Source organism: Rhamphochromis sp. 'chilingali' (genome assembly GCF_963969265.1).
Source record: "Rhamphochromis sp. 'chilingali' genome assembly, chromosome: 5".
In the NCBI taxonomy this organism is placed as follows: Eukaryota; Metazoa; Chordata; class Actinopteri; order Cichliformes; family Cichlidae; genus Rhamphochromis; species Rhamphochromis sp. 'chilingali'.
In genome coordinates, this window is record NC_137932.1 from 22,432,699 (window position 1) to 22,448,821 (window position 16,123).

Below are 16,123 nucleotides of genomic sequence, written 5' to 3' on the forward strand. Positions count from 1 at the left end.
GGACAACTCCAGAATAACAACATGACAGGAAGCAAATTGCAATGATTTTTATTCTGTTCAAGTGAAGTGGCACTTACGATAAATGAAACAAAAAAGAAAGAAAAGTTATTACAATGGGACTTCTGGTTTACAAACAGGTGTAACTGGCATAAATATGACAATGGAATGGCTTACCAGGAAACCAAAATGTAAATCACTCAAGGAGAGGTCAATACTGTCCCCAGAACACATTTTTCAAGTAACGTGTTGTAATTTGCTCTAACGTGACCTTTTTTATTGACTCAGTTTGCATAAAGTCAGAAGAAATAGAGTTATTTGAGAGCACGGGGTGTCAAACATGCAGCCCGGGGGGACCAGAACCAGGTCCATTTTGGCTCATTTGATGACTTCACAAAGTGTAAAAACTGGGAGAGATCTCAGCTTCACTAGCAAGGAGTGACAACATCTGAAAAGTTAATAGTTTTAAATCTAGACAAGTTAACACTTTCGTCATTGGTAACTGAAATGACAACAGACTCTGTGAATGTGGAAAAGCTGAGGCATACTGTTGAGATTGCACTTTTGTAGGATGCAGAAAATGTAGTTTCAAAATGGATGACCAATTAGACAAGAAAATGTAAATAAATAACAAGTAACAAGGGAGTGGGGTAACTGGTGTGGTGTGCTAGGGACAGGGTGAGATAGGGGCCGATGTGGTGACCCTGAATTGGAGCAGCTGGAAGAAGAAGACAAAGACGACACATACATAATCTTACGGGCGTGGCTCACTTAAGATTATTTGTGGCCATTCGTGGGCTGTGAACTGATGTTTGACATCCCGGCTTTAGAGTTTTGCTCACAGTGGACATTTGGCACATGTGTAACAATATCCACACAGCTGCTGCTCCTGCTCCCCAAAGCCTCATCATCAACTTTACTCGCTTTTTGGTACCAGCTTCCCACTTCACCTCAACGTCGAGAAGAGCAGCCATCACAGCAAGGTGCAACATTACACGAAGCAAAACACATGAAGAGCAACGATGGCACGTATGTGGCTTTGGAAATGCAGAACTTCAGCATTTTCTTAGCTTGCTTAAAACACCAAAAATGGTGGTACCAAGAATCAGTCGCACTGTGTGGTGGAAATGAGGCCTTGTAAGGAGCAGGTACGCAGGTGAGGCTTTTAAGCATTGAAGCACCTGAAAGAGCTCAATTTAAACTGCTTTTAAATCTGTGTTTCTCAAATCAAACTGTCATTAAATAAAATGATACGGCACTGGATAAGAGCACAGAACTGAAAACATATAACATGCAAACAACATTTTCATGATGCAGTTTGAATAAACATCTGTTATGTGTTGAATGTGTGAAGAACCCTCATACAATACAATAAATAAATAAGAAAACATTTTTTAAAAATGTGTGTGGCATTTACACGTGAAATGCTACTAAGACTTAAAGCCAATCAAAATCTGGGAAATCTGAATGCAGCTCTGTTTTAAATCAAAACGTTATAGCAGCAAAGACCCCTGCTGTCATTTGGTTTAAGACGTTTTCTGTTGATGAGAATCAATAAAATCTCACAGTAACAGGGGCTTCAGGTCAAGAGCTGACAAGAAATACAGTACAAAGCATTCCCTAGTTGTGTGTTGATTCAATTAGCAGCTGAAGCTTGGCAGAAATGTTTAAAATCTCAAAATTTAAATTGCTTCAATAAAAAATAACTAACTGGGATATCCTGGCTCTCTTATTGCTGTACAAGAACCATAAAGTCAAAGACACTGAGAAAAAAAAACAATTTAACAGGAGAGTAACCGAATAAAAAGGAAGCTAAAACCTTTCACCTTTTCACTCGGTCAGTCTTCTTCAAGTATGAGTCGTTGCTGTCCCTTTCAGTGGAAGTCGCCTGAGATAAAAGTGTTTTACAGTACAGACAGCTGCAGCTTCAGCAGCAGAGCAAAGCTGGAATACACTGATTCTTACGAGAGCTTTAAGCTAGGAGAGAAAAACACCAAGCTACACCGCTAACTAGGCCAGACGCATCACCTCCACGCTCGCCTTTATGTATATGTGCAAAGCAAATGATAACATTATTATTGACTGACCCAGCACCAGGAAGTGACCATTTTCATAAACTGCTTATACATCATTATAACTGAGCGTCGCTGGAGCTGGATCTTCCAGTTAACTTAGCGGCTGGGTTTTAAAATCTGTCAATTAGTCATTTTATTTACATTATGCAGGTTATGAAGGTCAGCTTTTCCAGTAAACTGATGCAAATCTAAACATCACCCCTGAAGGCTCACGGGCTGCAGCTTCAGCAACAAAAACACATCACTGGCAAAATTATTAACACCAGAATTAGTTCTCTTTTTCAATAGGTAGCTTTAGGTTTCCCCTTTTTAAATTATAACTTAATGGTATATCATCTTTTTAGAAGCATCCCGCATCCTGCAGGACAGCTAACGCTTTCAACTTTGGCTCCTGACTTTTTTAATAACCAAATTGACCTTAAAGTATATCATTGTGAATGGGAAGCAGTTTGTAGAGCAACAGCTGACTGTTCAGGAGGACATCAATGGCACCAATCAGCTGTCTTCTTCTTCCAGTGACTAAGTGCTTTTGTAACAACCCTGCACCTCTCTCCTCAGAACTCCATCCCCTCGTCACTTTCACACCAGTCCGACGGAGCATCGGTGCCGAAGTAACGATCTCCGAAATTCCCTGAGAGGAGCAGGTGAAAGAAGACGGGACAGAAAAAGTTGGACTTTTCTTTATTGTGTTCTCTGTAGTGGGTGACATCCGTTGCGAATATGGAAGATTTTAAAGAACATAACTGCCTTTTTTTTTTACCTTTTTCCTAACTTAATAAGATTATAAGCTACACTGTGTACAGAGAGGCTCATTTATAATCACAGTGGGAAATTTCTAAGATCATTTTTGCACCTTTGCTGCCACTGATTTGGATGTGAGACTACAGTGTGTATAAAGAACAGAGCTCTTTCGAGCAAATGTTTACATTGTAAACCTTCCCAATAACTCCCTTTACCTTGCTATTCAAATATTTATAATCCTGGCTAATAATCTACTTTAAATAAACCTAAAACACACCACTGACTTTTCTGTGGCTTTCCCTAACTCGCAAACACCCTGCAGCCGCTCTGCTGGTGCTAGATTTTGTCTGCAAACGGTAGAGCTTTCATCCATGCAGCAGTGGTTTTGTACTTTGTGTAATTCACAGACGATTTACCTTTTAATGCCTCTTATTGATTTATAGGTGACCTTTTCTTATAGCCTTCCACTGTTTGTCAATAAAGGCTAAAAAATACATTTCAAGGCCAGAGTGCAAAAAACAAACTTGGTTGTTGATCTCTTCCAGCTCTGCAAAGTCCATTAATTTCTTCCATTAAGGCCTCTGACACAGTCCTTGTTTCTTATCAGGACACTTTACCCTAGATATGCTGTCAGTAAAGTTTCTTAACACACTGTTTTGTTTTGTTTTGTTTTGGGCAAAACCAGAAGATTTATGGGGCTAATTATGCTTAAAACTCTATAAATCATGTTAATCGTCTATTAAAAGTACAATGTTTTTCAAACAGATGATAAATGAACTTTGATAAAGCCAGAGTGCATGTACTCACCGATGCCTGGTATGATGTGGAACTGGTCGTTGACCTCCTTGTCTACGGCGGTGGTGATGATCCGAACTTTAGGGAAGGCGTAGGCCACCGAATGGACCCCCATCTCAGCCATAAGCAGGGACAACAGGAAGATCTTATCCTCAGCTACATCGTGGTCCTTCATGTGGAGAAACACAGAACTTATTTCTAGATGATGTCGGTGAAAGAACACATCCAAGCAGAATGAATAATTTCATATATTTACATAATAACTTCAGCTTCATTAACAGCATCACAGGGTAATAAATACTAATGACCTGAGCCTGCACAATGTTTGATAATGGATAAAATAAATCACCTGCAGCACTTTTATTAAACTGATGGTATCTTTTAAAAACAAGCATTTCATTGTTTGCCTACCCTGAAACAGACACTTCAGCCCTGAAGGGTTGGAGCTGGCCAAACAGCCTAATCCCTGCAGTAATCACACTAAGGTAGCTTAGAGAGAATTTAAAAACATCAGCACTTTTTAGGACACCAGTTTTCACCTTTATTTAACCAGGAAGTGAAAGTCTGTTAGCATAACAATGTCTTTTTGCTCTTGGGTCAAGAAATGCAATATTAACCTAGCACGTATTTTGAGGTACGAACAACTGAGCTGTGAAGACGTGGGGCCAACCTACCAGCAGAACTCTGACCGCCATGAGCGCAGCAGCTCCAGTGGACACGGTGCTGTCCATGAGGATGACGTAGTCTTCACTGATGTCTTTGGGCAGACGAAGGTAATGAAGCTGGAGGATGGAGAGAAAAAACAGTGAGAAAGCTTATTAAATCTATACAACATAAAAATCTAACTTGTACAATAATTAGCACTGTGGAAAAAAATAAATCAAACAAGCAACTTATTAAAGAGACAACCCTGTTTGAACAACAGAGTCGAACACGAAGAACCAGCTAGATCTGACATGTAAAATTGTGTTTTTAATGTTGCCACACTGATAAAACTTTTATAGTATTGCCTAAAACACACACACACACCTCTGGTTCTCCTGTGTCATGATTGGTCTGAATGAGGATCTTTCCAAGTCTGATGTCTTTACACACAGCCATCAGAGCCTGCTCCATGGTCTCTCCCGCCCTCAGGATAGAAACACCCGTTATCTGGAAAAACAGACATTTTTGTGAGGTTTATTAGAGCGATGCAGCTTATCTGGACCAGAAAACACTAAAAGGTTTAAAATTTATGTGCACTTAAACCTTCGGCTCCTCCAGATCTTTACATATGTGCAAAATTATCATCTTAAGTTAAATGTCCTCTTATTATAGTAACTGTTAATGTCATCTTAAAGGACTTACTCTGTTACCGCACAGCCTCTTCCCCTCATAGATGCTACCCTGTGGCGTTTCCACAGACACTGACTGCAGAGGAGGAGAAAGAGCCAAGAGGAACAAAAGGAAATTAAAGGCTGAAGTAAAACAATCTTAGCAAAATCCCAAAACGTTGAATCTGTTCATCTGGACGTAGCATTTTCAGTGGGAGAAACATTTCGTCAATCAGTCTGAAAACGCGACGTCCAGATGAATGGATTCAACCTAGCTGGATGACTGAGCAAGCATCAAGACAAATCTTGGCAAGAGTTGATGCTGCTACTATTGAAAATGTTATTAGTAGACTTCCTGTTCAGAACAGAAACGCCAACCTGCTACGGAGCATAAGCAACAGTAGAAAAAATGTGCTCTACAGCAGCGGTCCCCAACCTTTTTTGCGCCACGGACCGGTTTATGCCCGACAATATTTTCATGGACCGGCCTTTAAGGTGTCGCGGATAAATACAACAAAATAAAACCAGTACCGGTACTGAAAAAAAAGAAAATTTATTCATAACACACGTGAAAAGACCCAGGAAAACCGAGTAAACGATAAAAACGATAACAAAATAACGCTGAAAACCGATAAAAACCCTGAAAACCATACATTTCACACCTGAGCCTCAACTCTCGCGGCCTGGTACCAAACGACTCACGGACCGGTACCGGTCCGAGGCCCGGGGGTTGGGGACCGCTGCTCTACAGGAGTAAGAGCAGGAGTTCAGTTAAAAATCTTCATGCAAAAACTCACCTTGAGAGGCAGGAAGGAGAGGGCATGCTCTATCAGGAGCCTCATTAATCTCTTGGAGTAGAAGATAAACTCATCTCGGTTAGTTTCCCTGTTCCTACACAAACACAGACGGCAGATGCAAACAGGATGACCCTCTGCTTTTTTATATTTTTTAAAAAGAAAAGATTTTTTTATGGCCTAATAAAAAGTCAGCACCATTACACTAGCAAGCTCCTGTTTGATTATAATTTTTAAAGAAATAACTTTTAAATATTTTCTTCTCGTGATCCACATCCCAACTGCAGCGGCTCTATAGCTCAGAAAACTGTCACTATAGAAAGGTCCTGTCTCTTATTTTATTTTGAAGTGGTGCCCACAGTAGGCCTGTAAAAACGTGTAAAGTACAAGAGGTGGTTTGGTTGCAAATCTGCAGCTTCACAGGTAGGTGTCTCTAAATCCTACTCACTGGCCAATTTTAACAAGACTTTGCTTGTGAAATGAGCGTATGAAAGAGTGTTCGTTCTGACCTGATTATGGTGTGCATGCCACGGACTTGTGGCGTGCTCTCCATCACGCTGAGGGTTTTGGGTAATGGCTGACCCTGGTGAGCTGAGGCCAGAGCCGATCTGCGGCAAACAAAACACATTCATGCATCCAAAGTAAGAGACGTGTCTACATTCATTCAACTAAATACTTTTACTGGATTTGCAGGTTAACTAATCAGAACCAATCAGTTCATTTTTCATCTCTTTTTTTATTATTCTGAAAGAAAATATTGAAAACAAACTAGTATTGTAGGTTCTGTAACAAATATTTCAAAATGCCAGGTATTGTACAGCTGCTCAAATATGTACTAATACAAATGTAACCTAAAATCATTTCATTAATTCAGGAATTGATTTAATTTGTACTTATTTGTTTTTTTTATATTTAAGTGACATCTAATAATCATCCAGCATAGTGATGTAATCAGTCAGCTGACCGATGAGCCAGAGCTACCCTGATGTAAACAGAAAGGCTTCAATAGATGCACATCAGTTCTCATATCTGCTGTTTAAAAAAGGTTCAAGTGTCATTTTCATTAACTGCCTTGAAATATCAAATCTGTAATCAATGAGCAACTTTTTACACCAATAATCACAAAATCACACGACACAGAACGATGCTCAAAGAGGTTATATTAAGAAGCTGCAAACATCTTAAGTCCTACCACTACAGAGAGTGCACTGCTTACAAACACCAACGACCAAACGCTCTGCAAAGCAGACATTTTAAGGTTAACTGATGAGGGGCCGGTTTCACAAAGATAAGCAGAGTTTCCTTTTTTAAATAAATTAGCCAAGGCGTCCATCCATCTCACCAGTCTGTGTAGATATTAACTGCTATAATCAGGACTAATGTCAGTGGCACTGCTTCCTACACGAACGATAAACATGTAGAGCGGGCGGCTCTACGGGATTACAGCGTTTGGCCACCCCAGCATAAGCATGAGGCATCTTTGTGTAACTCGCCCCACATTACACGGTTTAACAAGCCTTTTTGATTTTAAAGCAAAAGTCGAGAAAGAAGCTGATTCTGTGTGTCAGCTGCCAGACTTTTAGAAACACAGCATTAAAAGCCTTGCTTTATTTAAATCAGTGTTCCCCCTCAGACACTTCAGGAATCGACAGCATCGCTCTGAGGGGCAAATTCAGAGTGCAAAAGTACATGTCAATAAATGAAGGACTTGATCCTGCCCTGGCTTTTCACCTGATGTAGAGTCTTTAGATTTAGAAACTGTGGACTCTTCAACTCTATTGCTCCATTGTTCGTGGCACTGGAAGCTTTCTTAAATCTAGCAAGGCTTTTGTTCTCAGAACGTTTTGATCATAATGCCAGATAAAAGTTTGCACTTAAATAAATCAATGCGTGCCATGACCTTGAGGCCACAAACAGAAAAACAATAAAAGCAATCATGAAAAAATTAAAAATTTGGCATATGTGGCGCATACCGTTTCAAACACATGCTACTTAGAATACTAAAGAGCAATGAAACTATTCTGCTTCATGCACACTCTGCTGTTGATAAATACAGCATGCTTTGTTTTAATTGTGCACAGCTTAGATTAATGGAACTGTGACATTTGTGGAATCAAACCCAGCAAACGTGTCGGTTTAACTACAGTCAGAATATGTAGTGCATAGTTTAACAAGTTAAAAAGGCTTGAGTGCATTAAATCTAAGACTACAAATCTGTATCTTTAAAGACTACAACAGTGAAAAAAGGTGCACGAGGTGAGGCTCACATATCCCAGCGCATCTTCCTCTGAAGAAGGTGACAGATATTTGTTTGGTGAGATTAAGTGTTTAAAGGTGAAGGCAGGAGGAAACACAGGGAGGAAAAAAAAAACAAAAAAAAACAAAAAAAAAAAACACACACACACAAAGGGACAAGAGGAGGAAAAAAACAAAACAGAGAAAGGAAGAGAGAGAAGAGTATTAGCAGTGAAACAGCTTCACCACATTGCTGCTGTACAACACCGAAAAAACACATTCCAGCTCTGCACTGAGGAGCACGCTCACTTCAATTTATCTCATGAGTGGGGTTCGCTTAAGGTGACTCAACTTCAGAAACTGGGATTAGTTTCAGTAAAAGCTGTGAGGGCAGCCGGAATTTCTCCACATTCAACAAATCCATCTAAGAGCTGACCTTAGATTTGCTGAACCATTTAACCCACTGAAACTTCAGCTGAAGTAGGCTTGCAAATTCATCTTCGTTCAAGGGTGAACTGAAGCTAAGAACTTCTACTTCTCAGCAGGTTTCATCTCACACATACAGGAGCACATGACCATCTGTGATCACACATAATTTAGGTCTCCACTCCAGCTTTTCTGCAAGTTTACAGCATCCTGTGGACATCAAAAACTGATCTTTCTCCTCTATCCTGCACCATAAAGTCTATTCTGTGCCTCTGGACCAAAACATGTCCCATTTCTTTTTTTTAAATGATGTGAACTGGCACAGGCTTCGCCGAGCTGGCTGCATGTTGTTGTGGTTAGGTGTGAACATGACCTGAGGAACTTCAGCAAACTAGCCAATCTATGTCTGAGAGAACCAAATCAGAATTTGCCTAAGTTCATAACCATGAAAAACAGGTTGTTGGTCCAGAATAGAAGACAGGACATAACGACTTGTCTTCTTCTGACCAATCACATTTGTGCTGGATGTGTTTGCATACAATTCATGTGGAGAGTAGAGACACATTTCTCAGTGATTTTGCTTTTCTCCTTTCTTTCTATTTTAAAATCTAAATATTTAAGCAGCTTAAATAAACAGTTCACAGAACAGGAAGTCTTGGCTCAGATAGATCCTGTTTCAATATTGTTTTATTTTCCAGACAGTATTACATAGTGGATAGCACCTGGCTCTACAAAAACACTCAAATATTGCCTGTTGTCCTGCATTAGCAGACTAGATGATAGTTTTCCAGATTGCTTCTGATCCTATTCACTACCAGGACAAAATGAAGGGAATTTCATTTTCTTTTTCAATTCTGGGATCTCTATGAGACTTTTACCTGAATAAATAAAAGATAACAAGTGTGAATAACTCATTCATTAACTTGTTATCACAATTTCTAAACTCAAACTATGATCAATGGTTTCCAGTGACTTACAGGAAACTATTAAACTCACTATTCAGGTCATATACCGTAGTTATATGACAGTACAAGAAATATTACACACAAAATGTGCCACTGGTCATGACGCTTTAAATGATGTTTAATGACATGTTTTTATTTTAATCCATGACTTGAAAAGTATAGGCTGATTAGGTGTTTTCACAATGAATACATTCAAATATTTCTGCTGAGTAAAACAAATAAAAGATTAAACAGAGACAGAGATGATAAAATCATTATAACCCTCTGACCATTATGAAAGGAAATCGGGATAAAACAGAATTAAGTGAAAAGGCAGGTGAAGCACTGACATGTGTATGAGTTTGTAGTAAAAACAAAACAGTTTAGTCTTTGCAAATAAAAGAGTGAGGCATTCTTGAAAATGTAGTGGCATAAAAGAGCAGAAAAAAGATGACTCTGAGGATGTGGTAATAAAAAAAAAAGCACCAACAATCGTACCTCACAGTGATCTCACGCTGGAATGGTTACACAGCATTCAGCCAGGAGAGGAGGGGTCGTGCACGTACAAGGAGACACACACACACAGACACGTGTGTGCAAACAGCGAGAAACATAAGAAAAAAACAAAAAATGAGACAAGCGGCTTGTCAGAAAAAAAGGATCATTCACAACATAAACCTCTTCCCAAAAGAGAAACAAAAAATTCACAATATGCCTGTGGAGAGTCGTACATTTGAACAGACAAACACTTCAAGTGTGAACTTTAATTTCATGTTTGGCTGGACAAGAGTTTAACTGTCATATATCAGCTTTTTATGACCACTTCATTTTACTGTAGAAACAACAAGTGAAAACAAGCGAATTATTTCATGAGCTGTCAATTTTATATGACCAAGTGCGAAATAATGTAGTTTAAAACCACAGTCGTGTCAGAAGTACTGATTTAAAAATCTGCAACTTTCTGGATACACAGCACTATGCAAAGGTCTTGAGCCACCCCGTCCTTTATATATCAGTGATTTAAAACACAAGCAAAGAATAGTGGTAATACAGTTCAGAAGGCAAAGAAGAGTTGGTATTCTTTCCTTGGCCAACAAAGGAAAGCGCATAATGCCAACGTTTGTACTTTCCATATAAATATAACCATGAATGTGTTTTTTAATTTAAAAAAGGCATATTTTAGTCATTTTAGTAAAGGCAAAGAGAAAAATATACATGCTGACCTGTGTGTGCCCGTCTATTTCTCATTATTACATACTGCACACACGCCTGTGAATGTGACAGATGCTGTGGGTGTTCCGGCAGCGACCATGACTGAATGTGCTGAATGTGGAGCAGATCATTATTAGCGGTAGATCAAAAGGTGAGTGGATGACAGAACAATGAGGTGAGCTAAGATGAAGGACACGATCTTTCCTTAAAGGGTCATTAATTTAAGGTACCTACTTAAGACCTCTAACCACGAGGTGTAAAAGGAAAAAAAAGCATAAAAAGACGTCACAAATCTTCCTCCATCACTTCAAATGGCAAAAGGGAAAAGTGTCCAGGAATTTTACTTTCCTGATTTTTAGTACCCTTAATTACTTTTAGTACTATTTTATCATAAAGGCCACTGTCGCTTAACTTCATCCAAACTACTAAAGCAGAGGAGAAAAATATGACATCAGCTAATGTGCTCTACCATCAGACGGGAAAAATAGCAGCATGTGACATCGTGTTATTGTCCACAGCCCATCCTGTTCACCAGGTTTAAATTCCTGCAACTTCTTCCAATTTTTCAAAAGTTCAAGTCAAAAGTCTGCTGTGTTCGCACAACAGAGGCAATCCAGCACAGGACAAATGCACACCTGCAAGTGGTCAAGTGGTGTGTGTCACTACCATGAAGGTGCCAGCGTTCAAATTAAATTGAAGTGTGTTTTTCATTTTCTTTTTTATAATAGGTGCAGTCTCTGACTTAAAAAAAATAAATAAAAAATCAAACTTCACCTTATTGTTTGTCCCAACTATGGACCTGACATGTCTGATGAATCTTAGATGTTGGGATGTTTTGGTAAATTTGCCTCCGTCTTTTATTTCTGTATCATTTCCCCCAAAATAAAAATAAATAAAGAAGAATCTTTTGCAGTCAACGCCCCATAGGCCATGTTCACACTATTCCACACCAGCCAGCACCACACTTACTTTGAAAGGTTAAAAAAAGATTGTGCTGAAGTAATCATAAAGGCATTCCCACCTTAGAGTTTTTAGAAGAATATGTACCTACAGTGAAAGCCGGTCAGCAAAATATAAGAAGCTCTATCTAAACATGTAGGAATAGTTAATGCCAGCTTTAATACATTCCACCTGTCTGCAGAAACTACAGATCATAGTATCCTTTATAAGCCCATGCAATTAAAGCTGCAATTTTCCAAAGTAATCCCTCACATCCTCAAATGACAAAATCATAAACATTCCTTACCTTCTCCAGCTGACTGTGTACGTGCTGAACAATCAAATCCAAAGCTACAAAGTTCTCTCCACCTGCACATAAAAAACAAGCAACGTGTAAAGTGCTGATAGAGAAGAGCGCTCCTGTGCTTTTCTATGGTGAACTAAAAATACTGCCACTGACCTCTGGGAACCACGATGTCAGCAACCTGCACAGTGGGCTCAATGTACTGCTCAAAGGCTGGCTTTACAAATTTATTGTACTGTTTGATGATGCCGCTGATGTCCCGTCCACGTTGTGATATGTCCCTCTTCAGCCTCCGTATGAGGCGGATGTCTGAATCTGTATCTACGAACACCTTCATGTCCAGAAGCTGGCAGACAAAAGCCAAAAGGAGGAATCACTCATCGACCTGTAACATTTTTATATGCGCAGTTTTTTGCTTTTGCTGCATTTATTTGATCATTTTATAGTGATTTCATGTTTCTGTATATGTATATACATATTACACACAATGACTATCATTATTGATATTAGGATATTTTTGTAACTCTTTATGGGGTCAATACATTTAAGGTGCTGGCCCCATAAAGGCACCACCAGTTCAGGTTTTATATCAATACTAGTAGCAGGCTTTTCCTGCAAAGTTTTTGGGTATCCTTAAAGTTTAAGCACCTGTGCCCCATTTACTACAGTAAGCTGCAAGTTCTCCTTGATTTGCAAAAGTATCGATAACAGCATCACACACCCACATACATTAACAAGACGCTCCATCAATGGTCCAGTACTTTTTTTTTTAAATTGCTGGCAGCGGACATATTTATATCCTCTAATAGCATCTGTTAACATATGTCCGCCCCTAGGATTCTGTTATTGTGGCCATTTCCCTGTAAATAATGGTTAGTCAGGCTGAGTACATAAAACTTTGGAGTTTATGTGAACAGGCTGAATCCCATTCAAAGGCATCTCTTTTTGCGTTACACATACTTTACTTATGCAGAGTACTGTTGGATCCACTGAGGTCACTTCTCTAAGGTGAAATATGTTGCAACTTGACTCTATATCTGTATATCTTGACTGTATGTCAAGAAACTTTGACATATAGACTGAAGGAGCTAAGAATCATACCACAAACCTTCCTCATCATCAATGACCTCCTGATCCACAGTTGCCCCTGAAATGTAGCTCTGGTGTGTGTATGTGCTTTTAATTAGAAACTCTGGTGATAAACTAGTGGCTGTAGTGCAGGACACTGCAGTCATTTATGTTTGAAGAGTTCTCTGTAGGCCAAAACAAAGTTTCCGTTCATAGAATTTCTGAAGACGATGAATGAAAGATGTTTTATTCATTATTTTACTGATAGCCTTAGATTACTGTCTGAGCATTAGTAAAAATGACAGAAACAACTCCTGAGAGCTGCATATTTATTTTTTTAAAAGCCTGAACGCTTCTAACAAATGTCACTACCCATCAGTTAGGGAGTGTTTTATATTCCCAGCTCTCTGCAGTAAACACTTGATCTTGATATAGTCAGAATTTAAAGTGGGACATTAAATGTCCCATTTCCATTTTTTATCCTTATATGCGACTAAAATAACATAACACGACTCTCAGTGAAAAATATTATTAATAGTATTTTTTATCTTGCACAAGAAGGATAAATGTATTAAAGAAGAAGAGGAAGTAAAGAGCACAAATTGCACAGACTTCATTTTTCAGTCTCAATAAAGTCAGTGTCCGTGAAAAGGCACTTTGAGCTGCTTCAATGATTTGACATTTTTACATCGGAAGCTTGACGCTGGGGTCGGGACATGCTGAAGAATCTGAGGAAACACCAGTTATCATTGCAGCTTCAAAGAGAAAGTCAGCCCCGATGCACCAACTAAGCTCCACTAAACTGAACCTCAATTCAGCAAAGCCAGAAGACAGAAGACAAAAATCAATGGGGCAGCATCACAACAAAGGTGGGACAACAAGGAGGCAACACAAAGAACTATAGATGACTTGTGTGTGATTTAGAGGAGGACGGCAGTGGGAGCGCAGTTATAACTCAGTTGCACAAAAAGCCACTGGCTGGCAGTTCAGGCTGCTGTAAATCTGACAGACTGACCAACCAAAAAGGTGGCAGGTTGCTGGATAAGCAGTGCTGTCAGCTTGGAGCAGGTGAATGAAGAGTGGCCTGGTCCCAAAGGTTAGACAGCAAGGCTGTGGCTCTAGATCATTTCCTAACCTAGGAAAGCTCCCAGTTTTCTTTTGCCAAAGTGATGAGGCTGGAAAATTGGAAAGTTTTCCTTTGATGCAGCTACAAGCCTTGAATGTGCAATGAGCAATGAACACCAGGGAAATTTGTGGATTCGTTGATGACATTTATGATATAGTAAAGAAAAGGTGGAAATTTGTTGATTTTTTTGGTTTAAGTACAAGTGCAGGATTACACAACATATCATACAAACAATATTGCTGGTGGGTTCAGGACTGGGCATGAATACAACTGAAAAATGAAAAGCTATATCTGTATCAGGAACAATACACAAAATCTTTTGCTCTACACTTACTATTGTTCAATCCAAACAAAAAAATAATCTCAAACAATTTTTTTTTAATTAAATCTGCACATTTTTCTACTGGAAATATGCCTAAAAATGAAAAACCAAAGAAAAAACACCACTGGCTCGGTGTCCAACGCTGTCTATGCAGATGGTTTGTGCCAGCACTGCTTTGACTTCAGGAACTACTTCTTTTGTTTTTAGCACGGGCAGGTCAGATGTCATTTTAAAGACCATTTGATGTCCATTCTCACATAAGATGGTCTTAATGGTACCACGTGCACCTACTTTGTGTATTATGTATTGTAAGACGAAACCTTGAGCCAAAAACCAAAACAAGAACAGCTACAGAGCAGAATTTGGCACAACTGAAGTTTTATTTTGATTGGCTTCTAATTGTTTGAAAATAAAATTCTTTAAGATTTATTTTGTCTCATGTGACAAATGCATTACTGCAGCCACTGTTTGTGTTTGACAGGATAGAAAGATAAGGACTCCAAGTTAATTCAACTTGATTTTAAATAAAATATAAAATAATATGGAAGGCACGTGTGTATTATCCAAGAAAATCATTTGAATGAACCCTTCACTGATGTAGTGAATCAAATAATATTTTTCTGTGCTAGTAGTGTTTTATTAAGCCTAAATAAATGAACGGGGGAAGCGAGATGGAAAAGATCTATTATAAAACATATGCAAATTTAATCTGCAAAAACAGCAATTGACATTTAGAAAATACATATATCAATCATGATTCAAATTCAGATCAACAACATACAGACAAAAACATGACATCTTTAGAAAATCCAATGAATAAATTATCTGAAAAACAAGCTGCTTCATCACAATAACTGAAAATTCCTCCTACTATGAAGCAGTCTTCCATAATGATCTGCAACACTGACCACAATGGTTTGATAGCGTGAGAGAAGCACCAAATCCTATTATTAACCATGTCCTTTTGCAACCTCTTGGTTTCTTAAAGGAAACCTCTTTATTAGCATATCGGATCTGCAGCTGTAATTGAATTCAATTACAAGAATGGACAAAAAACACCATTGATCACATGAGACGCTGACTGTTATTAACTTAATCAGATGGTAATCAGCTACACAGCCGGGTCTCAGGAGAGGCTGCCTGTCTTATCATCACAGTCCAGCTCTCCTGCTCTCTCACACTCACTCATACACAATAGAAGAGGCTGGAGAGAGCGACTGCAGGACTGATTAGCAATGAAGAATGCCTCTTTTTATAAGTGTTTATTCCCTCTGACCCTCAAGAGCATTGCAATGATGGCAGTGTCTCCTTAGCCTCCTAGCACTAGTCTTCTCTACACATCCATAAAAATGGATGTAAATATCAGCTTTAGGAGCCTAAAAAGCAAACTTTTAAAATAAAGCTTAATTTGAGTCAATTTCTGCATCACATCTTATTTTTATAGTCCAGATAAATATACACACACCCTCCTACCAGCACATCACCCCTGTTCTTCAGGAACTTCACTGGCTCCCTGTGAAATTCTGGATAATATAAAAACTTCTTCTGCTCACCTTCAAGGCCATTCATAACCTCGCACCTCCTTAACCTTTCTGACTTGTTAAGCACCACCTTTTCTGCCCGCTCACTTCAATATTCTTCTATCCAGCTTGCTGTGCCTTCCTTCTGCCTCACCACCATGGGAAGCAGAGCTTTTAGCTGCTCTGCTCCCAGGCTGTGGAACGCTCGACCCCCAGATATAAGGAACACTGGCCCTTTCCCATAGTTTAAATCTCAACTCAAAACCCATCTGTTCAAATCTGCATATTCACTGTGAACCCACTGTTTGTTAA

General features: G+C 39.0%; 1 protein-coding gene across 2 annotated transcripts in view; it reads right to left on the bottom strand.

The window, feature by feature from the left end:
- Positions 1-42: 42 nt before the first annotated feature.
- Positions 43-16,123, bottom strand: part of LOC308396489 (uridine-cytidine kinase-like 1) — a 31,062-nt gene continuing 14,981 nt past the window's right edge. For both annotated transcript variants that reach the window (XM_080881833.1, XM_080881834.1), the window contains exons 6-15: positions 11,932-12,121; positions 11,779-11,840; positions 9,819-9,835; positions 6,225-6,323; positions 5,719-5,812; positions 4,956-5,018; positions 4,638-4,760; positions 4,283-4,390; positions 3,621-3,777; positions 43-2,703 (exon numbers count right to left, since the gene is read on the bottom strand). In XM_080881833.1, the coding sequence (XP_080737959.1) occupies positions 2,627-2,703; positions 3,621-3,777; positions 4,283-4,390; positions 4,638-4,760; positions 4,956-5,018; positions 5,719-5,812; positions 6,225-6,323; positions 9,819-9,835; positions 11,779-11,840; positions 11,932-12,121 (990 nt within the window). In that variant the 3' untranslated portion in view covers positions 43-2,626. The remainder of the gene's footprint in view (positions 2,704-3,620; positions 3,778-4,282; positions 4,391-4,637; positions 4,761-4,955; positions 5,019-5,718; positions 5,813-6,224; positions 6,324-9,818; positions 9,836-11,778; positions 11,841-11,931; positions 12,122-16,123) is intronic.